The 22614-nt window shown below is 45.1% G+C and overlaps 1 protein-coding gene across 1 annotated transcript in view; it reads left to right on the plus strand.

Annotated features, from left to right (window-relative positions):
- The first annotated feature begins 11305 nt into the window (after positions 1 to 11305).
- The window catches only part of WNT10A (Wnt family member 10A), a 53614-nt gene continuing 42305 nt past the window's right edge, over positions 11306 to 22614 (plus strand). The window contains exons 1-2 of the mRNA XM_066621188.1: positions 11306 to 12131; positions 20714 to 20753. Of these exons, the coding sequence (XP_066477285.1) occupies positions 11306 to 12131; positions 20714 to 20753 (866 nt within the window). The remainder of the gene's footprint in view (positions 12132 to 20713; positions 20754 to 22614) is intronic.

Genomic DNA, 22614 nt, shown 5'->3' on the forward strand with positions numbered 1-22614 from the left:
TGCGCCGAGTGGAGGACTCCACAGCAGCTCAAATTGTCTCTAGCTACAGAGGGACCAACTCAGAAACTCTCATTCCTGGCTCCTTTGCCTACAACTAGCTTGAACTCACCACAGAGGAAGAAGCTCCCTACTACAGGCCAGACTGAGGGACTAAAAAGGCTGTAGCCTGCACTGTTGTGGTGAGATGGAAAGAGGTACATTAGCTGGGCCAGCCCTCCTGGTGCCTGAGGCAGCATACCAAATGCTGCCCCGCTCCCTAGTGATGGGTCAGCCTCTACTTCTCCAGCCCTGTAGCCCACCACTCTCTTTTCCTCCTGTTTTGGCCTTGTTCTCCTTTTCCAATGCAGGGAGAGGATTGGTGGAGGCAAGCGGGTGGATGGAAATGGCCGCCCCCTGCCAGGCTGCTGCCTGAGACAACCGTTTCAGTTGGCCTCATGGATGGGCAGGCCCTGAGCAGTGGTGAGCTTAACTATGCCCAGACCGGAGCTTTCAGAGGTTTTACTTCAAATGAATGAACTCTGCATCGTCCAAGTCCTCCTTCTCACAGAAAAGGAAATGCAAAGCAGGGAGGGAGTCATAAACCATATACGGTGATACAATTGTTTATGACTTTCTCCCTGCTTTGCATTTCCTTTTCGAGAAAAGCTGATGTTAGAAGGCTTCTCATGTTTATGGGGAGAGAACCTACTGCTTTCTAGTGGTTCAGCAGCTGCTAGCAATGTGCAGTAAGCTCTTTTAATTGCAAATGTACCATTTTGTTGGATCAGAGGTGTTGAAAGAGATTAAAGGCCTGTCATGCAACTTTCTGTTGCCTTAAAATGTTTGCCCAATAGCTTCTGAAGAGTTGGGAAAGGAGGCCCATCTTTACTTGCCGTTTATAGCACTAAACTATGCATTTCTTTACTTGCTGTTTACAGCACAAAACTATGCATTTCTATTCAGAAGTATGTTCCATTACATTCACTGGGGCTTACACCCAGGGAAGTGTGCCCAGGATTGCAAGTCCTATTGCCCAGTCCTAACCAATTGTCCAGCACTGATGCAACTGCACTGCAGCCCCAAGAAAAGAAACAAGCATCTGTTTACTTTGAGGAGGCCTCTGTGACTAACCTGTTCCACCACAGGATGCAGCGTACACCTCGTTGGCATGGCTGCATCAGTGCTGGAAAGTTAGTGGAAAGCTAGTTAGGACTGGGCTGTTAATCACTTGTTTTGGTCTACATGTTCTTGGGAGTACACGTTACCTTGGGATGAAAGTGGGTTCTTGCCTTTGGTTTCCTTGGATCATTCGCTCAATGAGGCTGAGTAGTTGAAGGCATAAGTGAGCCTTTGCTTTCAAGTGGAGCTTTGCTTTAGTGAGGCTTTACTTCTAATGATAGTGAAATCACTAGATTTCAGCTAGTGAAATTTTTCATTTGCCTGACCTTTATCTTAATCCATCAATTGTATGTAAATACATTTATATAGTATTTAGCAAAACCATTCTTAGGGAAAAGAACATTTTGTTTTCTTCAGGTATTACATAGCAAAAGACAAATTCATGGAGAACAGTACTATCAACTGTTAGTACTGTGTATCAACTGTTATTAACTGTGGTGGCTAACTGCCACCTCCAGGTTCAGAGGCAATAGTTGCTGGGGCAATAATGGGAGAGGCCTATTGCTTTCAAGCTCTACATGTGAGCTCTCTGTAGGCATCTGGTTGGCCACTGTGATAAAAAGATACTGGACCAGATGGAGCTTTGGTGGGAGGGTTTTTCTTACGTTCTTGCTCATTGTTAGAAGGAAATACTTTTCATAATTTAGTTTCCATCCAGTTTGGAATGGTAGAATATAGAATATTCCCTGTAATTGTCATAGCAAAAAAAAAAAATCATTAAAAAAACCAAACAAGTTCAAGACCTATCAGTACAGCTGGAGATTCTGATTTATTGACTGACGTTAACTTGGCACTTTCAGTTCTTACTGGGCCTCTTAGTAGAAGGGAAACCTAAAGGTAAAGTATCTATATAACTTGGATACAGAGTGGAAGAAGAAGTCATGTGCGATGCCTTTTAAAGTGAAATTTGGTACTTGGGAAAAAGGGAGTTAGGTGTACTTTTGCCCTTCATGAGCCTCAGTTATTTGCTTGTTCTCAACCCCACGGATTAATTGGGGGAGATGTTTATTCTGTGGTTACTGCTTTAGTTGATAAATGCAGCTTACACAAAATGTAATTTACAAAATGAAAATCGGTTCCCCCTTGGTTTTATATCATGTTCATATGTTTAATGGACTCGCAATCAGATTGTGTGTACACTTTAAAAATATTTGCATTATCTTCAGTGCTCACCTTGTTAACTTGGTTTCTCTATCATTCCTACCTTCATACCACTGATAAAGGTGGCTGTTTTTTTCCTGAAACTTGCAATTGTGTTATATAGTACTACAAGGTGGAAAGAAGGGAGGATACTGATATAATACCGGTGAATGTCTGCAGCTGGAACTGCAGTTGCTGAATGTATTTATTACACTTACCTTCCACACATTCTTCAGAGTTCACAGCAACTTCGTTATGGGTCTAAGGCAGTGGTTCTCAAACTTTTAGCACCGGGACCCACTTTTTAGAATGAGAATCTGTTGGGACCCACAGGAAGTGATGTCATGACTGGAAGTGATATCATCAAGCAGGGAAATTTTTAACAATCCTAGGCTACAATCCTACCCACACTTACCCATGAGTAAGTCCCATTGACTATCATTGTTAAAAGCATATACAGAGTAGCTTGTGAAAAGCACAGATCTGTAACAATGCAGTCACATACCTTGGGAGCATTAAGTCTAACATACTAAAAATAAAATTTACAATGAAATGAATGGGGACCCACCTGAAATTGGTTTGCAACCCACCTAGTGGATCCCAACCCACGGTTTGAGAAACACTGGTCTAAGGCAGTGTCCCATTCAGAAGGTTTACAGACCTGTTCTGCTTAGTTTCAGCCACAGAAAATTTTCTGGCCATAAGCAAATTATTTCTGCACTTTCTTTCCCATAACAGCTCTCACATGTGAGACAGTGCTTGCCCTCTAGAACGTATGTTGACCTTTCTTTTGCCACCCTGAAAATATTTATTTTTTCATATTCCTCCACTGAATTGCAGGTTGAACTTGATGCGGCAGGTTCTCTGAAAAATCTGCTGAAGCTGTGCAAGCAATGGGGGGCAGAGATGTGAGAGACCATCTATGTTTGCTCCCCTTTTGGGCCTCCTTGGGAACGCAGAGCCTGCTTTCATGAGCCAGTAGCAGGAGAACTTGAGGTCTGGCTAGAAAAACCCATTAGACACGGCTGATGTTAAGAAGGTGGCTGCAGAAACATGATAGAATTCTTTTTCTTCCTCTAAGTTTCACCTAGTATAATCTTGAAGCCTTGCTGTAGGAATAGATCATGCCAACATTTTGCCAGATGGGCCGGACATTTGAAGACACCTTGATCTTTATTATGTGTAACAAGAAACGGTTTGCCCACCCAAATGGCAATCATCTCAGGCAGCAGATTGGTGGGGACCATCCATCATATTTGCCTCCACTGCTCCGCCTTCTCCTTCCACTCCCTGAATTAGAAAACGAAGAGGGGGTCAGAGAGGAAGTGTGGAAGGGAGGAGAGTGCTGAGCTAGAACATTGGAGAGAGTGAGAAGCAGAAGCTGGAACATCATTGGGTAAGAGGTGAGCAGCATTTGGTGTGCAGTCTCAGATGTTAGGAGATCTTGGTCTAACCTTGGCACCATCCCTCATTTTTAACCCCCAAATCATGCCTACTTAAGACAGTGTCAGATGCTTCATGAAAGCAGGGGGTCAAATGTAGAGTTACAGTATAAGGTTATAGCCCAGTCATAGCATCAGGTAATAATAGCTCCCGTCCCAGCTCTAGGAAAACATGGATCTTTGCCTGGTTAGAAAAATGCAGGGAGTGCTACTGTCATGGTGCACCACATTTAAACACCCAGCACCGACCATTTATATACAAAAGTTGTGATTATAGAGAGCAAAGGGATACTTTAGACACCTGTAAATAGCAGAGCAGTAGGCCAGTCATTCCAGTGGATTCTGAATGGACCCCATGATCTGTCCAATGTGGTCAGAGGGAACTCTCCATTCTAATATCTCCCCCAGCTTAGTGCAGTTTATCCTGCTTGGATAACACAGGCCTACAAAATTGAGGGTCAGAAAAGTTTTTCCCAAACTTTATGGTGGTTTGATATGAATTTGGGGTGCTGATTCCAAAAATGTCATCTGTTTTGCCCTATCACGTCTAGTTTTGGAGACATACTTATAGCTTCATTAGTGAATGGTTCAAGCAGCTTCCTCATGAGGAAGCCATGGCGTAGTCTTCCTCATGAGGAAGGTGCTTGAACCATTCACTAAAGAGGCTATACCATGTCTCCAAAACTAGATGTGATAGGGCAAAACGGATGCCATTTTTGGAATCGGCACCCCAAATATACCCAGGAATTGGTGTAATGTTTAAGGAAGCAAAATGTGTGTTAGCCTGTGTAATTAGACTTTCACTGGAGAATCATACTTCCAAACTAAAGGCAGGATCTTCCATTTTTTCTACTGCTGTCAACTGCAAGCTAGAAATGTATTCCATTCATACAGAATCCTTAAGATTCTCAACTTGGGTCATAAATCCATGGTTTTCATCTGGTTGCAGCATCCTATGATGACTCACCTGTGGTGTGAATGGGCTGTAACACTACAGATAGAGGTTTCAGAGGGAATATATTGCCCTGGTCCTAAAATAATTACACAGGGTATGTCAGTTTCTGGGGGTGCATATCAGTGTTCTGTTTTTGACTTTATAGTTCTAAATGATCTGTATCTGAAGGAATGCCTTCACCCAAAAGAGTGAAGGGTGCGTGTGTGCGCTCATCCCTGCCTATCTCTCCTCTGTCATCAGCATTTAGGAGATCTTGTAAGAGACTAGAGTTACAGACAACAGAAATGCCTGGACACAGTGTTAAAGCAAGACTATTCCTTTCCAAGTAGGCAAAACCCATGTAGCTTATCACTGACATTTAGAGTAAGGATTCTTCAGCTGTGTTGTGTTGATTATCACGATCTTGGTTTGTTCTCTGTGGACCTCTGTATTGTATTTTCTAACCTTGTGGCTATCACACAGAAAGATGCTTGAAAGGCTTCCAATTTTGCAAATTAAAATTCACAACAGCTACATTACTCCTCTCTTGTAGCCATGAGTGCACTCTTCTTTGCTACTTCCACAGCAGCTGCTTGCTGTGCTTGGTGAGACAAGGAATTTTCAGTTTAAATTTTAGAATTTAAACTGAAGCAGTTTGCCTCTTTATCAATCTCAATGAGTTATCATTAAGTAGTATGTGACACCATCAATAAATACAGTCAGCCCACATCTTAAAATAGTACAAAGTGATTCTGCGCACCATTTGACTTACGTACTCTGTTTATGTCCCAGAACAAACCTGAAATGAGGGAATGAAGCTGTGGTTCTCTCAGTCATCTCAGTTCCTTCATGTCTCTTATACTATGATTTCAGTTCTTAAAGGGACAGCATGTACTTGTTGGATTTAAGGGAGTTTCAACTATATATATATATTTTTTAGCATTACACGCTCACCTTGGAATGTAACCCTTGTGTAAAATGCAGGCTGACTATATGGCACTATAGAGCAGTGATTTTCAACCTTTTTCATCTCACGGCACACCGACAAGGCACTAAAATGGTCAAGGGACACCACCAGGTTTTTGACAATTGACAAGGCACACCATGCTGCCATTGGGGGCTCACATCTCCCATTGGCCCTATTAATAAATGACCTTCCCCCAAATTCCTGTGGCACACCTGTGGACCACTCGCAGCACACCAGTGTGCCACGGCACAGTGGTTGAAAATGGCTGCTATAGAGTAACTATCCAATCCTAACTGGACATGACACCAATGTTGTACAGATGCTCGCATGGCATCCCTCATATCCAAAGCCAATTCTGGCAATGCCACACTGACAGCGCACTAGCACAACAAGAGCCAAATGTTCAGTCTGTCCTGGCAATGCTGGTGCAGCCCTTCACAGTAAACCCTTAACACTGCCAGCCTGCATGGAAACACCAGCACAGCCTGTTATCCATAGAGCAGTACATCATCACTATGGGCATATCAACACCATGACATCAGCATGTCATTGGTGTGACATCCATGTGTCATTGCTCTGACACTGGCGCATCATATGTGAGACACTAGTGTGACACTGGTGTGATGTCTAAGGAGCCAGTCACTGCATCTAATCAGCCCAGGACTGGCAGCCAGAGAAGTACCACCAAGATGAACTGAGCTGGGGGCAGGGCAGAGACAATGAGTAGCCAATGCTAGGGGGCACCAGTAGGTATGGCAGTGGCAGGGAGAGGGCAAAACTGGGCAGGAAGAGTGAAATTGGGCAGGGAGGTGAAGGAGCAGGGTGAGGGAGGCTGCAGGTGGGGGTAGATTTGGCAGCAATGGATCCTACCCCTCAAAAGCCTCCAGCTCCCTTTTTTTCCTCCTAAGCCAAAGAGTTGGTGCTCAGCCAAAGAGACCCATTGCAGAGGAGAAAGCTTACAGAGGAGTAAGGGGATTTAAATCCCCTTTTCCTTCTAAAGTCTCCTGATTAGCCCCTTGCCATTGGATACAGCATGCTCATTTTCAGGGTGGCTGCACCAGTGGGTGGGGAGGGGAGCATAGGCTTGGAGTTGTCTAACATCACAATCCCATGCATTCAGAAGTATGCCCCACTGAACACCTTACTCCCAGGAAAATGTATATAGGATTATGTAGTCAGGGAGTAGCAGACTCTGTGTTGGTTAGGGATAGTCAGCTGGAAAAATGAATGTCATGGGCAGAGATAGAATGGAAAATAAATACGTAGAAAGTTAGAGAAGCACGTGTTTGTAGAGCACTTTAAAGATAAGGGCAACATTTATGCTGCAAGTGAATTAAGTCTCTACTCTTGATGCTCTTTCAAGTGGCCTCAGGGCAACAGTTTATGACACACTGCCTCTTAGAGCAGTGGTTCCCAAACCTTTTAGCACCGGGACCCACTTTTTAAAATGACACTCTGTCAGGACCCACTTAGCTTTATGAGCCTTTAAAAAAAGTGTTTCATTTTACCAACTGCTCAAGCCTCTGTTTTTATCCTTTTTACTATTGGAGGTGGGAACTGCCTTCTGGAGCAGCCCTACAAGCTGCTGCAGCCATTAGACTGCTGTTTGATTTATAAATGCCAAGGGGTGTGGCCATAATGGTGATTGGGCAGCAATGTCTGTGTCCCCGTCCCCCCCAGTAGACCCATAAATTGGGTCATTACTCACTGGTGGGTCCCAACACACCATTTGGGAAGCACTGTCCTAGAGGGTAGGCAAGTTTTCTACAGGTCTGGAGATGTCTGCAGACTTGGGTCAACATCCTTTCAGTCCAATGTGGCAAACACAAATTCATTTACCAAAACTTGTTAATAAGGAAAAGAAAAACTACAGGTGTTGCATTGCATTGCATGTCAGATTTGGCACAGTTGGTCAACCAACTTAATAGACTTTTCCAAATGGGTATTTTAAATGTAAACAAATATTACCTGTGACTTAGCCCAGGTGGCTTTGTAGTCTAGATGGCCCTGCCATTTCCTCACAAGTTGAGATATGCAAAAATTGCATATCTGAGATTAGATATGTAAAAAATATGGAGAGAAGGCATAGCTCAGCTCACTGGTGGAGCACACAGTGTGCATGCAGAAGATACCATCTGTAGTTATGAGGACTGTGAGTAGCAAAATTGGCCCTCTGCCTAAGAATGAACTGCAAGTTATCTCAGCAAACGCATGTTCCTAAATCCACATTTGCTGAGCTAAGATGAATCACGGGGAAAAACAGGGAATAGATGGGTGGTAAGAGGGACACTTATGGTGTTCTCCTGGGTTAATTTCCCTTCTGAAAAATTACTGGTAAGAAATTAGCTGGGTTTCTGGTTTCAGAACTTGGGGGGGGGGGAATGTGCAACACACACACACACTGCTGATATTTCCCTGCAAATGCCACATTATACTATGAGGGAAATGTGGGTTTAGGACCCCTGTGTTTTCTGCATAGTATGCAAGTCCTGCCACAAGATGCGAAAGAACCACTGTCAGTCAGAGCAGGTGCTACTAAGCTACATGGATCAAAAGTCTTGACTCAGCAGTATAAGGCAGCTTCCTATATTACACAAATCTTCATTAGACAATGATTTCCAATAAAAATGTCTGATGGGATGTCCCAATCTTCAGCAAATGCTACATCTGAACAAAGATGAACAGAGTAGGACAATGACTTCTTACATTCTACTACATGGATCTTCTGTATTGCAGCTTGATGTCTCTTTCTCTTTCTTTTCTTCTTATGCAAGAGCTTCACACTGCTGGCTTGTGTTCAAGTTGCGGTTAACAGAGACTCAGTGCTACTGCCTAGCCAAGTATCTCCCATTTTGTAGTTAGACATTTGATTTGACTTTGCAAAACTTCATCATGATGCATGCATCCTAATTGCTCATCAAAATCATTTTGAATTTTGACTCAGTCTTTCTGAATGCTTCCAGTCTCTTGCAATTTTGTGTTGACTTCCCACTTCAAAAATACTGAACAGCACTAGAGCTGAGCTGGCAGATATCTGCGGAATCCTCATGAGACTTCATGTGCTGTATGGGCTAAAAGTTTCAGTTGTGGACTGACGGGTCCTTGTCAATTCTGCCTCACTCCTGAAGCCACTAGGTAGCCTTAGACATACCACTGTGAACCTCAGCCCCAACTTGCAGTGGAGTGTGTGGGCTTTGAACACTCCCCAATTTTGAACACTCCAAAGTGCCATACTATTTTCAATATTATACGTCGCATCATTCTCATCAGATGGAAAAAAATGACAGTTAATGATTTTTCAAGTATGACTTTTAACTCATTTATGTGAGTACCCATTGAATAGCAGATCCATCTAGTCACAGCAGGAGCTGAGCAGAGGAACATACATACACTGGATGCACATCTGTTCACCTTCCAAACCTTCATGTGGATTCAGCCCACGAGGTCTTAAGGTTGAGCTACGCCAGTGCCAGAGTCCTTGAATTCTCAGGATAAACCACAAGTATCAAAAGCTGTTTATTAGGAAACAGAAGACTACAGACACACAAACTAGCATACAGAAAAATAAACCCAAAAATATTTATTCACTTCTACTGGAGCTGTTAACTGATTTAAAGGGAAAAAAGTAGTTAATCACATGCATTTTCATAAGTTACAATTTTATTTAGCAGCCCAGCCCTATGAATGTCTATTCAGAAATAAGTCTCACTGAATTCAGTGGGACTTACACCCAGAAAAATGTGTATAGCAGTGTTTCTCAAACTGTGGGTCAGGACTCACTAGGTGGGTCATGAGTCAATTTCAGGTGGGTCCCCATTCATTTCAAAATTTTATTTTTAATATATTAGGCTTAATGCTACCAAGGTATGTGTCTGCATTTGGAGAAATGTTACAGATCTGTACTTTTAATAGGCTACTATGTATATGCTTTTAACAATGATAGTAAGTGGAACTTACTCCTGAATAAGTGTGGGTAGGATTGCAGCCTAGGATTGTTAAACCTCTTCCTGTTGACGATGTCACTTCTGGTGGCTCCTGACAGATTCTCATTCTAAAAAGTGAGTCCCGGTGCTAAAAGCTTGAGAAGCACTGGTGTACAGGATTGCACCCTAGAATTGCTGTGAGTAAATATGTTTTTATTCTGATCTTCCTCCATGAAGCTCAGGATATCGTACCTAGTTTTCTGTGCCCACCCTCCCTTTTATTCTCACAGCAACCCTGGGAGGCAGGCTACAGTGAGAGTGATTGGCCTAAAATGACCCAGTGAACTCCCTGGCTGGGTGAGAATTTCAGCTCCTGTCTCCCAGCCCTAGTCTCACATTCTAACCCAGGGGTGTTAAACATAAGGCCCCGGGGGCTGGGAGCTTTTCATCCAGCCCGCAGGCTCTCAGCTGCTGAGCCATGCTGAGGAGTTACTGCTGAAAGGGCAGCCCACTTGAAAATTGAGCTCTCCCATATCTTGAATATGATCAAGATATGTATATTTTTTCTCTTCTGTCATTTGCAGCTAATGAGTTCCCAAGTGAGAAAAAGTGCTTATTTTTGGTCATGACCTGCTTAATGACATCACTTCCTGCTTAATGACATCACTTTCGGCCCTCAGCAGGCATCATGAATGCTTTTCGGTCCTCTGTATGAAATGAGTTTGACACCCCTGTTCTAACCACTACATCAGACTGGCATCAGTTGGATGAAATTTACTGCTTACTGAAATGTCATCAATCAGATTAAATTTATTGCCTTTATGTAAATTGCTAAAAGTGTGAAGAGCAAAATATAAGGCTCTTTGAAACAGTTACATTGCCAACTGAATCACCACCAAAACTGCTGGTCTCTAAGGACCACAGCTGCACTTAGACTCTCTCAAGAAATCAAAAAGGCAGCATCTCATCCATCCCAATTTGAACGGTGCACATAACATGTATGTACATGACTGTGTTGTGTAGGCGATTGCAAATTCTTGTGCCTAGAAGCATGTGCTTCTGTGCCTAGAAGCATGTGTGTAAACTGGGTCCTGGGTCCACAGAAGCATGTGCATGAGCATGGTTTGCCAGATTATTCATGTGCAGGATTATTCATGTGGTTTTATTTGGGGGGGGGGGGTTGTGCGCGCGTGTGAGACTGCAGAACCAGGTGTTTACTGCGGTGTGCGCCAGAGTTTACAGCGGGCTGCTGCAGTTGCACCGATGGCCCGCGTGTTTGCCTGTACAGTCCCGCAGCCGCGTGTGCCCGGAACGGAACGCGTGGCGGGTGTTTCGCAAAAGGTGTCCCTTGGCGCCTCCATGAGCTGCATGTTCGAGGCTGGGTGGAGCCGAACGTTTCTTAGCATGACCGGGCTGAGCTTGTGCCTCTTGGGAAAGGCATAGGAATGCTTGGGTCCTGTGCACACGTGTCCCCGGCGGTAAACAAATGTTGCCCCAGCACGTGCGTGCAGAGATCCAGAGTGGTGGGGGAGCGGGCGGGCGTGCATGGGGCTCCCTAGGAGTCTGGGGCGCGCGATCGGCTTGCCTCCTGGGTGTGTGCGAGTGTGCATGTCTCTGGGTGTGCGGTTGGCACACGCTCCCCGGCCCGTCCTCTCCCCGCCCGCCCTCCCGCCCGAGGGCTCTTGCACGGGCGTGTCAGGACTCGGGCTTGGGGCGCTGGCTCAGCGGTTGCTCGCTGCGCATGGAGAGCGCTTGCACCGCTCCCGTCCGGCCCCGGCGAGCAGCAGCCTGCGCAGCCAGCGTGCGCTCTCCTCGCCGCCACCCGAGCGCCAGCTGCCCCCGCGCGGTGGGGCGCCCGCGATGCACGGTGGGCCGGGCTGCGGGGGCCGCACGTGCCTGCGGGCCGCCGCCTGACCCCACCCTCGCCCCCTGGAGGAGGGCTGCGAAGCCCAGCCCAGCCCAGCCCAGCCCCGAGCTGCTGCTGCTGCAACTTCAGCCGGGTTGCTCGCAGGGGGCGGGGGGCGTCCAAAGTTGCGAGGGCAGGAGGGTGTGTGCGAAGGGAGGGGGATCCTTGCCTGCCAGACTCCCTCCCTCCTTCCCTCCCTCCCTCCGCCCCGCGCTCTCAAATGGGGGGCGAAGGACCTGTCCTCATGGCGTGCCGAGGAGATCCGGGGAGCCCAGAGCTGCCGCCGCCGCCGCACTCTCGACGCCTCTTTGCAAACCAGCTGCTCTGCTGCTGAAGGGAGCAGCGAGGGTGGGGAGGACAGAGGGCAGGCCCGAGGTGCTCGCCGCAGTTGGCGCTTGCAGATCTGGGGAGGCAGCTGTCAAAGAGCCCGGGACGCCACCAGCCCTCTCCAAGCCCAGGCGATCGATCCATGAGGTCCTCCAGGTGAGAGAAGCAGGCAGCAAAGCAGCCCCCTGCAGTCAAGGAGAGGCAACCCGCCCCGTCCAAGGATCACTCCAGCCACAGGAAAGCAAGAACCAACTGGAGGAGGCTCAGCCAAGATGGGGCCAAGTCTGCTTCTTTGCCTCTGCCCCCTGTTTCTGCTCAGTCTCTGGGCCCAAAGGTAAGACCTTTTCCTTCCCCCCCCCAGCTCCCCACAAACCCTCTCTTCCCCTCCTTGACTGGCTCTGGTTGGTGAGGCCTTTACTGCACAGCATCCATTGACCACCCTCCCCTCTCCATAGCTCAGCAGATGCACCACACTAAGGGGAGATTAATTACACACACCCCCTCTCATGCAGCCCCTCAAAACCCCCAAGGGCTTGGAAGGGATGTCACTTGGGAGCCGTTTCTATAATTACCACTCTCCCAGGAATGCAGTGTCGGAGCAGATTCGTCTCTCCTTTACCAGTGAGTGGTGGTTCCAAGTCATCAGGATTATTTCTCTTCCCCCCCCCCCGCCATGGTTCCCCCCAGCACATAATAATCCGGGTTGTCATCTCCCTCTACAGACCTATTCTCGCCCCATCCTTATAATGAAATTCTTGCCCAGGGGTATTTGCTTTGACATGAAAGCACTTGGGAAAGAGCTGTCGCTTTTTGAGTTAAGTGATGAATACCCGGAGTTAGGGATCTGGTTCTCTTTTCCTGGAAATGGGGTCTTATAAACTAGGTTTACAGCCCGCCCACCCCCCACGACTTTGCTCTGAGTGCTTAGACATAGTTCCCTTCTCAGAGCTGGGGACAGAACCTTTGCATCTCTGCTTCCAGACCCACAGTCACATTCCTGTGTGTACCACCTTCCAGATCCATTGATGAGTCTTGTCGTTTGCTTGGAATTTCGATATTCCCCTGAAATATTAACTTTGGCCTTATCCTACATAACCTTCTCTGCTGTGACTCATTTAGGAATGTCCTGCTTGGGTTCAACCCAGATTGTTTTCTATTACATGTTAAGAACCCTGCTCCTTTTGATTAGGTAATCCATTCTGGTGTGGAGAATCTTTCTTCAGCCCCAGGAGTCTGCATTCAAACTGGATCGAGCATTCGGTTTCATGCCAACCATCCAGTTTAACAAAGCTGTGTGAGACGGGCCTGCAGAGCCAAGTCCCCTTATCTGATTGTAATTTATGACACATATTTAGAGTGCTGGGAATGCATTGGAGACCTGCGTTCAAAGCCTCTTCTGCCATGAAGCTCACAGGGTGGCTTTGGGTCACTGTCCCAAATTGTTTTCGCTTTCAGTATAACTTTCCTTATAGTCTTGTAGTGATAACAAAATGAGAGAAGTTATTTTAATTTGCTTTGAGCCTTTGGGATTGGGAGCTCTCTCTCTCTGTGATAAATAAAACAAGACCCAACACTTGTGGCATTCGAACTAAAAGGGGGAACCCCAAATGGGTTTGGTGAAGTTATCTGCAGACAATATCAATCACAGAAAAGGAGGAACCTTTGATTTTGGAGCCCAATCCCATGCATGTCTGCTCAGAAGTAAGTCTCATTATAGTCACTGGGGCTGACTGCCAGTAAGTGTGGATAGGACTGCAGCCTTAGGGCACAATCCTAACCAGGTCTACTCAGAAGTAAGTCCTATTTTGTTCAATAGGGCTTACTCTCAGGAAAGTGTGCTTAGGATTGCATCCTTAGGACCCAGTCCTATCCAATTTGCCAGCCTTGGTGCAGCCACAATGCAGCCCCAGGGAACAGATGTTCCCAGACCTTAAGGAGGCCTCTGTGACTGCTGCCCCACCAGAAGATGCAGTTGAATGCCCCATTGCCACAGCTGCACCAGCACTGGAAAACTGGATAGGATTGGGCCCTTAGTCATTCATTTTTAGGACAAAAGGTAATACTCAGAGCACAGGGCTGACTATCTTCCCTGTTTATAGGAAGTCAGAGATATTGTGGGGGTCTTGAGGAGAAAGGGATTCTTGTCTTCTCTTTTGTATCTTTCTGACATTTGCAGCCCCTTCCTCCCATGACTTGTTATCTTTCATACAGGGGAAATTGTCTACCTTATATTGCTCAAGGAGTCGGTGGATTGGAAACATTTTGGGTTTGTTTGCTTTTTTGGCCAATAAAATGGGGGTAGAGGATAAATTTGTTAATGAATCAATGAAAGTGAATCAATCAGCATCCAGTTTGGGAAAGGCTTGGGGATGCTTGGATGAAAGGCATGTGCCGCGGCATGCAGAGGACTCTCATTAGGAAGAAACGCTGCGCTGTTCTGAGCCGCCTTGTTATGAAAGACGCACAATGTCTTAATCGTTTTCTTTAGAGGGCAGGTCCCTTCCTTGAGGGTTAGAACTCAGGCAGTGCCAAAGAGCAGGCGTGCCTCCCTTTGGAGAGGGGCCTGGTTGCTTTGGGGTTCAGAGTGAGCCTGAGGTTTGACGTGGACTCTGGCACTGGCTTCTGAGAGCCCTTGGGTCCCGTCCGCGCCTTTTGGGTAAATATGCAAAATGACTGTATCACCGTCTCCTGTATGTGGGTGCAAGGGATTAGTAATATCTTGGAATGGGTTTAGGGGGAAGTGAGAGTTTCCTAACCCCCTAAGCCATACATACCTCTGCAAAGAGTAGGAACTCTGCTGCCTCCAGAGAGTAAGGCAGTGGATCCCATATTTCCAGAAAGCTGGTGACTGTGTCAGATTTGAGATCTTGCTAGGAAAAACCAGTGCAAACACCTCACCCAGAGACTATGGTTAAGGCCACAGACTTGAGTAAGAAATGGGACATAATTTAATAGTGCAAGCCACTGTTTTTATAACTTATTCTGAAACTTTCATCTCCAAGCCCAGATGATGTGGATAGAAACCTTTATGATACAACAAGTTTCATCTTGGGGAGGGAGAATTGATACATGAGGCCCCCCTTCTTAACTACCTGATGCACACCCCACATTGGGTGAGTGGGAAGCACTTCAGCAGTATTATCAAATATGTCAGGGATAATGGATGGCCCAAAATATGCCTGACCTGAGCCCCTGATGTGATGCCCGGGAATTCCATACAATCAGTCTACCCTGTCTGGTTCATGAGAGAACATTCGTTTAGTTTTACCATTCATTTACCAAATGTCTGACTCAAGGCATTGGAGATTGAGCCACTTGTACAGCTCTTAGTATTACCAACTTTTTCTGGTAGTCCTCCTTCACCTTTACAGCTATGTGGAGACAAGCAGAAATTCAGCAAGGGAATTTTTTGCCTAACGTGGAGGTACCTTATAGGAAAGTATGCTGAATTTCTGCTTGCCACAGGGCCTCAGTTTTAAAGACAGAGAAAGTAGTATGACTATCCCTGCCAGTCATTACAGTCTATGGTCAATGACAATGATAAGGCTTGGAATTAAGAGTGTAGCAAGTCCACCTGCATTTCTAAAGACTGGGGCAAGTGTGGGGGAGAAGATGTTTCTTAAAGTGTTTGAGACTTTCTGAAAGGCACTAAAGCTTGTGTGCTAGGTAGTTGGATAAGATGCTCTCAAAGAAAGTTCTGATTTTGTTTTCGAATGATGCAGTATGTTTCTGTTCATTCTGAATCTGGAGGAAACTCACTATTTGGGAAATAGGTTGGATAAAGGCCACCTGACAGAATGGGAAATTCTTCTTTTGTATCTTGTCATTGTGGGCCACCATAATTCTTCTTATTAAATCTTTCCCTACAGCAAAACTTGTATGCTGAGTCCAGGGAAGGGTTAATAATATCGTTAACTCACCCCTTTTACTCAGTTTTGTTTTTAATAGTTCTGTTTCTGGGTTGGTTCCTTCTCTACCACCCTGCCCCCCCCCCCCCATAATTTATTACTGTAGAAGCTTGTATTAATTAAAGCAGCAACAACCACAGCCTGTGACCTGCGGGCCTTTCACCGTGAAATCGTGTTTCAACTCATTTAGTGCAATGGAGAGGAGAGGTGGAGGGTGCATCACAGGACAATCAGATCTGAAGACCAGAGGTGGTAAGCAACCCTCCTTGACCCTTCGTCAGTTCCCTCTTCGGCTCTTTTTGCTGGGACCCCTATTCCTTGTGCTTTTAGGTTAAGAGTGTGTGTGTGTGTGTGTGTGTGTGTGGTAGGGGGTGGGGATGGGATTAAGGAAGTCTTGCTTTTGTCAGTCAGAGGTTGATCTCCTTAGAGCAGTGATTTTCAACCTTTTTTGTCTCATGGCACGCTGACAAGGTACTAAAATTGTCAAGGCACACCATAAGTATTTTTGACAATTGACAAGGCACACTGTGCTGTTGGTGGGGTGTTCACATCCCCCAATGGCCCTACTAACAAATGACCCTCCCCCAAACTCCCATGGCACAGCTGCAGACCATTCATGGCACACCAGTGTGCCACAGCACAGTGGTTGAAAATGACTGCCCTAGAGGAATGGTAGGGATGTTATTGTATGTGGGTTATTTGGATGGCAGGATGTGGGTGGGGGAGGATATTCCTAGGCAATTCTACTTCAACTGGGATGGCACAGGAGACCTGCTTGCAAAATGAGACACTGTGAAAAAGCCTAGAATTATATCCACAGGCTGACAGATACTGTGTTTGCTTGTCACCACTGAAAGAGGAATGTTTAAGGCAGGGCAGACTAGAGGACTCCGTCTCAGAACTCATCCCAACCCTCACTTTATCACCATCACTTGTCACAGTTTACTAGAATAGATTGTGTTCAATAGACAAAACTGGAACAGTCTTCCTATTAATCTCATGTTTCAGCTGGGAAGGAGAGAAGAAGTCCTGGTGCATGTAAGCTGTGATGAATTTTCAGGTATCCATATGAAAGTGTGGTGAAATGTACTTGGGGTATCATCAGAAATATATAGAATAATATTAAGTCTCACTACCATGGTCTGTGAAGTTTTATGAGTAGAGCAGTCAGTGTGATGGAAATGTGTGGAAAGCAAGTATTTATGTATTCATGTGTGAGCATGAGGAGAGTGTGTGTGCCTGTATGCAAGCAGTCTTTGGCTGTGTTGCATGGGTGTGAATCACAAGAGTGGTGGGTAATGTGTTCTAAATCTATTATCATATAATTTTGCAAATGTAAAATTACTTTATGATCTCTGTTGTGTTTGGTCTTTCAGTAGCTACTATTATTACCGTACAGACAGGTTAGGGATCAGAGAGTTTAGTGATGCCCAAGGCCATTCCCTGGACTGTTGGCCAATACATGAACTCAGGTCTCCAGATTTCAATCCACTGGACTCACTGTGGGGCATTTTCCCACAGGAACTGCATTCATAGAGCAAAATAGTTCATTTTATGGAGTGATCCCTTCTGGGCTGTATTCTGCCCTGGTTTTTTCATAGTCTTATAGGATGGGTGACTTTTGAATCAGCTCCTGGAGCTTTCCCTTTAACAGCAACTTGATCTAGGAACATTTGCTGATAAAAACTTCACCAGCTGATTTCTGCAGCTCAAGCTGCTATTAAAGATACAAGAGTGGGCCATGGTCTTCCACTTTTGTGCTGATTGGTTAGTAATCTTGCAGTCAGATTAAAGTTATAGAACATATATTCAGGTCTGTAGGCAGTCGATGTGTTGTGTTTGTAATTCTATTGTCCATTCAGTGTGGTCAATAATGGAGATAATCTCCTTAATGTGATTTGGTGGGAGCTGATGAAGAACTATGGGGAGCTACAAGCAACCAGGTACAGTGACTTGAAGAGGTGTAATCTTCCTCCCTGTACTTTAGTGAGAGGTTATATGGCTGCACCTACTTGAGAAAAGCACTTACCTACATTGGGTCTAAGGATGTTTACATGTGTAAGGTCTGTTGATTTTAGGAAACCCTGCAGGTATGCTTGCAATTGCAGCCATAATGTGGATTGTTTACCATTTAACACCTATTAATAATCACCCTATCAGATTTTACAATCTGTATAATAAGAGGGTAGGGTTTTCTTCCCCTTAAATCCATGCTGCTGAGTGAAGTAGGGATTCTGATTTGCATTAGTGATTGCATTGAGCACAGAACCAGGGGATACTAGCTTTTCCCAATTAGTTAAACAAGGGTGTGATCTTGTATACATGGCGTCTGATGCCTGGTAATCAATTTCAACACTTTATCTGGGTGTGTTGGGGTGGCACAATGCAGTCTGCATTTCACTTTTTACAAGCCAGGAGGATGGAGCTTATTTTATGTGTGGTCCCTGGAGAAAAGCATGAAACCAGTCATTTACATTGGGAGGAGGGGTAACATGGCCTCAGGTCTCTTTCAGATGCAGTGGCTTGATTTATGTTGAGTCCTGATTGTATACCAACAGACTAGAAGAAAAATCTCCTAGGGGTCATAAACGTACATAACTGTTAAGCACCTAGAACTTACTCACCAAAAGGCATCACTTTTTTCTGAGCTGTGGGACCAATGTTGATATGATACCAAATAGACTAGCAGGCTTGAGGATACTTCACCAAGATCCTCAACATAATGATGGAAAATCAATTCAGGTTTGCAGAAGGAAGGCAATGGTGCAAACTTGTGCCCATTTTCTTTACCTAAGTTCAATTGCACTTAACGAACAAAGGGCGCAGTTCTAAAATGGGCATGGGCTGGTGCAAGTCCCTTATGCTGGTCCACCGATGTTGCAAATGTGCGTGAAGCACTTTTGCGCCACTGGGAGAAGAGAGGGGCTGACCCAAGTCCCACTGAGTTGGCACAGAAGGTGAGTCTGTGCCAGCTGAGCTAGGCTGGTCTGGGGGGTGTGGGAAGGTCCGGAGGAAGGTGTTTTGGGGCGGGTGGTGGGCAGGGCCAGGATCCAGCACTTATAACAGATCCTATCTCCATTTCTGGGCAGCTCTGGGTTGCTCAGATCTGCGCCATCTCCTGAGGTGGTGCAAATTCGAGTAGCCGATTGGGGCTGTTGCTGCTTTATCTGGAGTATGGGGAAGCGATTGCCCTTGCTCTGGCTGAGCCGGTTTTAACTGTAACCCTACCTTGGATGTGAGGCAGGCCCGTCAGCCTGCCTGTTCCAGGGCAGGTTAGGATTGGGCTGAAATAAGCATGGAAGGGATCCCCCCTTGTATAATGCCACTGTGATGAATGGAAAATTCTAATAAATAACCCCTTCCTAGAGAGAGTGCATAGATGCATTACAGGAAGACAAAACGTTTACTTGTTGACTTACAGCCAAGTAGTTCACAGTTAAAAAAAAATTGTTAGTAGTTTATTACATATGTGCTAATTAACTACTATGACAGAGAGCTTGATGGGGTGGAGTAGAGAGACATCATGCATGTCAGCCCCACGCACATTTTGAAACTACAGGTAGCTCTAAAATAGTTTTAACTCTCATAGGTGTCCTTGAGCAACCCTGGGCATTGAGGGGTACAGGGACAGGGCATTGTTTAGTACCCTTTTGTCTTACTTGGCCTCCAAAAAGTTCAGGGTGGAGTACGTGATTTACACAAATGCTTTTTATTTTCACAGCAGCCCAGTGAGGTAGGTCAGCCAGTGAACTTCATGACTGAGGGCAGATTTTCACCTGAGTCCTTCTACACTAGCCCTTTTCTCTGGAATTGACATCCTTTTTCACTCATGTATGGAACATCTACATAATGTCGTTTCCAAACAGCTGACTTCCAGCATTTTCTGCATTTCTTTCCCATGTTTTTCAGAACTTATTTAATGCTGTTAAGGTTTTTCATGGCTTTCTTTGCCTTTAAATTGAATATGTCTGCTGCAGCCCCTTTTTACCTCCAGTGATTTGGTGGTGGCTGCAGTTCCCTTGAATTGCCTCTCTGTGAATTGCCCATGTCAATTTCTGTTTCCCCCCAAAATGGTGAGTCTTTACTGATTTCCTCTCATTATTTTTCCTTTGCTTTTAAAATAATTAAAGAGCCATTTAGAGTTGTCAACTTATTACTGACCCTTGTTCTTTTGGGTTTAACAGCTAATCTGTAAACTTGGCATATGATGTTTGTCTCTGTACCATTTATATTTTGATTCCTGCAGATCAGGCTGCTATTAAAAGCCCAAAAAGAAGAAATTTTGTGGTCAGTTAGCAATCCTAAGGTATTTTCGTATGAATACAGTACCACTGATTTTCCAGTAAATGCAATATAAGGCCATTCCTTGTAAGGCTTTTGTGATTTTAATTTGGTGGGAGCTATTTTGTGAACCCAGTTTCTCATGGTATTGTGCTGAAGTGATGGAAGAAGCTGTATCTACTGAACCTCTATGGCCATTCACCTATTGAAGGAATTCTTTGGGAACCAGATGTTAGTATTTGCCAACTTCAGTAGAAGGCAAAGTCTTGTGTAGAAAGAGGATATGTATTTAGTGCAGCCCTTCCTACCACTGTAGTGCTACCTAAGGAGAAAGTCCACTCCCTCCCGTACAGCCATTAAATGAACAGAAGCCCTGTCCTTTGTTGAAACTGGCAGCTCTACCTTCAGCACTAATAGAATGATGGCAGGGTGTGGGAAAACTCTTCACAGGAATCTGGGATTATCACTCATGCTTATGCAACCCACACTCCCCATCTTGCTGTGTAACTGCCTCATGGTTAGAAATATATCACAGAATTTCCCAGGAAGCTGCCACATCTTCTATGCAGAACCTCCCTCCCTCCCTCCCTCCCTCCCTCTGTGTATGAGAGAGAGATTGAGAGAGGTTGTAGTCACACTACAGTATTCTTTAAATCTCCTTGTGACCTACCAAACTGAAGGAAAATCCACTATAGCTATGTATTGTGGCCTGCTCTGTGCTTAACAGTCAGTCTCCTATCTTCCTTACTTGCTATCTGGGGCAAGCAGCAAAAGCCGCAACTGGTTCACTTTTATCTTGGTGGGACACAAATTGTGTAGGCCTGCCCCAAAAGATGCTCTATAGTCAAATACAGAGTGGTGGGTATTACCTGATCAAGAGGAAATTTCTTGGTTTGGGGACAAGACCCGCTTACTGTCAGTGGATGGAGAACCTGTGATCTGACTGGAGAAGAGGACCCAGTACCTCATGCCTCCACCTTTGATTAAGAACTGTCACTAGTGAGTTACAACCATCTTCACATCTCCCCTCAAATTGAGTTATTAGAGGCACAAGAGTCCCAGTTTTCAAAACCGCCAAAGGGAGCACTTTGCTGTGTAATTAAAGCCTTCATGTCTATTAACCTGCATCTCTCTCTCTCTCTCTCCCTGGACTGGTTTCTTGCCGGGTTCTTTATGGACAAGGGAGGTTGTGGGAGTGCTGCAGATATTTTGACCCACGCTGAGCCGCTTCCTTTTACAGATAATAAAAGAAAGGATCAGAATCAAACAACAAAGCTGATTGCAGCACAGTGGATTGATTTATTTTATTTTTATTTATTTTAGAGATTTATATCCTGCCTTTCTATCCAATGAAGGACACTCAAGGTGGCTCACAATTAAAAACATAAAATATACATATATAAAAGACATTAAAAACAATAAAACACAATAAAAACCTGGATCCCAAATTAAAATCTGTTTAAAAAGCACCATGCCCCCTGGTGTCAGCATAAAAGGCCTCCCTAAATAAAAAGGTCTTAAGCCTCCACCGAAAGAACTCTAAAGAGGGAGCTGTTCTCAATTCCAGGGGGAGGGAGTTCCACAAATGGGGAGCCACCACCAAGAAGGCCCTCTTTCTTGCTGCCGTCCCCCTCACCTCTGCTAGTGGCGGCACAGTCAGAAAGGCCCCCTCTGATGACCTGTGAGGACATGTTGGGTTATATGGAAGGAGGCGATCCCTCAAATACCCTGGACCTGAGCTGTATAGGGCTTTAAAATTCAAAACTAGCACTTTGAATTCAGCCCGGAAACGAACTGGCAGCCAGTTGGAAGATGCCAGTTGATGGAAGAGTGAGGAGAATTATTTATAATAAAAAAACAAATATAGGCACATGTGTAAATGTATATGTCATGGTTAGAAGTGTGCTTTTTTGGTGACAAGAAAGTAAAAACACACCACACTGCTTTCTACACTTTCCTACTTGGGGGGGGGGAATGAAATATACAAAAAAATTAAAAATGTTTATGAACATCTCTAGTCATCATGGTAAATATCCAAGCTGCAGAAAATGTAGTTGTAGAGGTTGTGATGCAGCTGGCCTAGTTGCCTTTAAAAGACAATGGGATGGATTTATAGAGGAAATGGCAATCATAGGTTAGAAACCATGACAGCTATATGAAACCTCCGTATTTTAGATCTAAGACTATCTCTGGATGCTAGATGCAAGGGAATGGCAACAAGGTATAGGTTTCATGTTGTTTTGAGTGCTCCTTGAGTCTTCTGGTGGGCCACCATGAGATTCAGGAAGCTTGAACTAGATGGGCCCTCAGCCTGATCCAGCAGGGCTCTTGTATTCTTAGGTTGAGGAGACCATGAGGGAAAGCTGACATCGCACATATTGTGAATGCCCAAGACCGTGGGCATTTGGTGAATGTCTAAAAATTCAAAGATAGACTGTAGACCAGGGTCAGCTATTTAATGTTCATTGTGCAAATAGTATTCATTCTTAGTGAATGTTGGCAATGACCTTTAGGAGATTATCCGTGTTCACTTTCGATCCCTGATTCTTCCTACTTAACCAATGACAGAAGGGGATTTTCAACAGTCTCTAGGTTTTGGATGTTTGCTTTGCTGTCCAAGTATGATAC

Source organism: Tiliqua scincoides, chromosome 1 (genome assembly GCF_035046505.1).
Source record: "Tiliqua scincoides isolate rTilSci1 chromosome 1, rTilSci1.hap2, whole genome shotgun sequence".
NCBI classification, from domain to species: Eukaryota; Metazoa; Chordata; class Lepidosauria; order Squamata; family Scincidae; genus Tiliqua; species Tiliqua scincoides.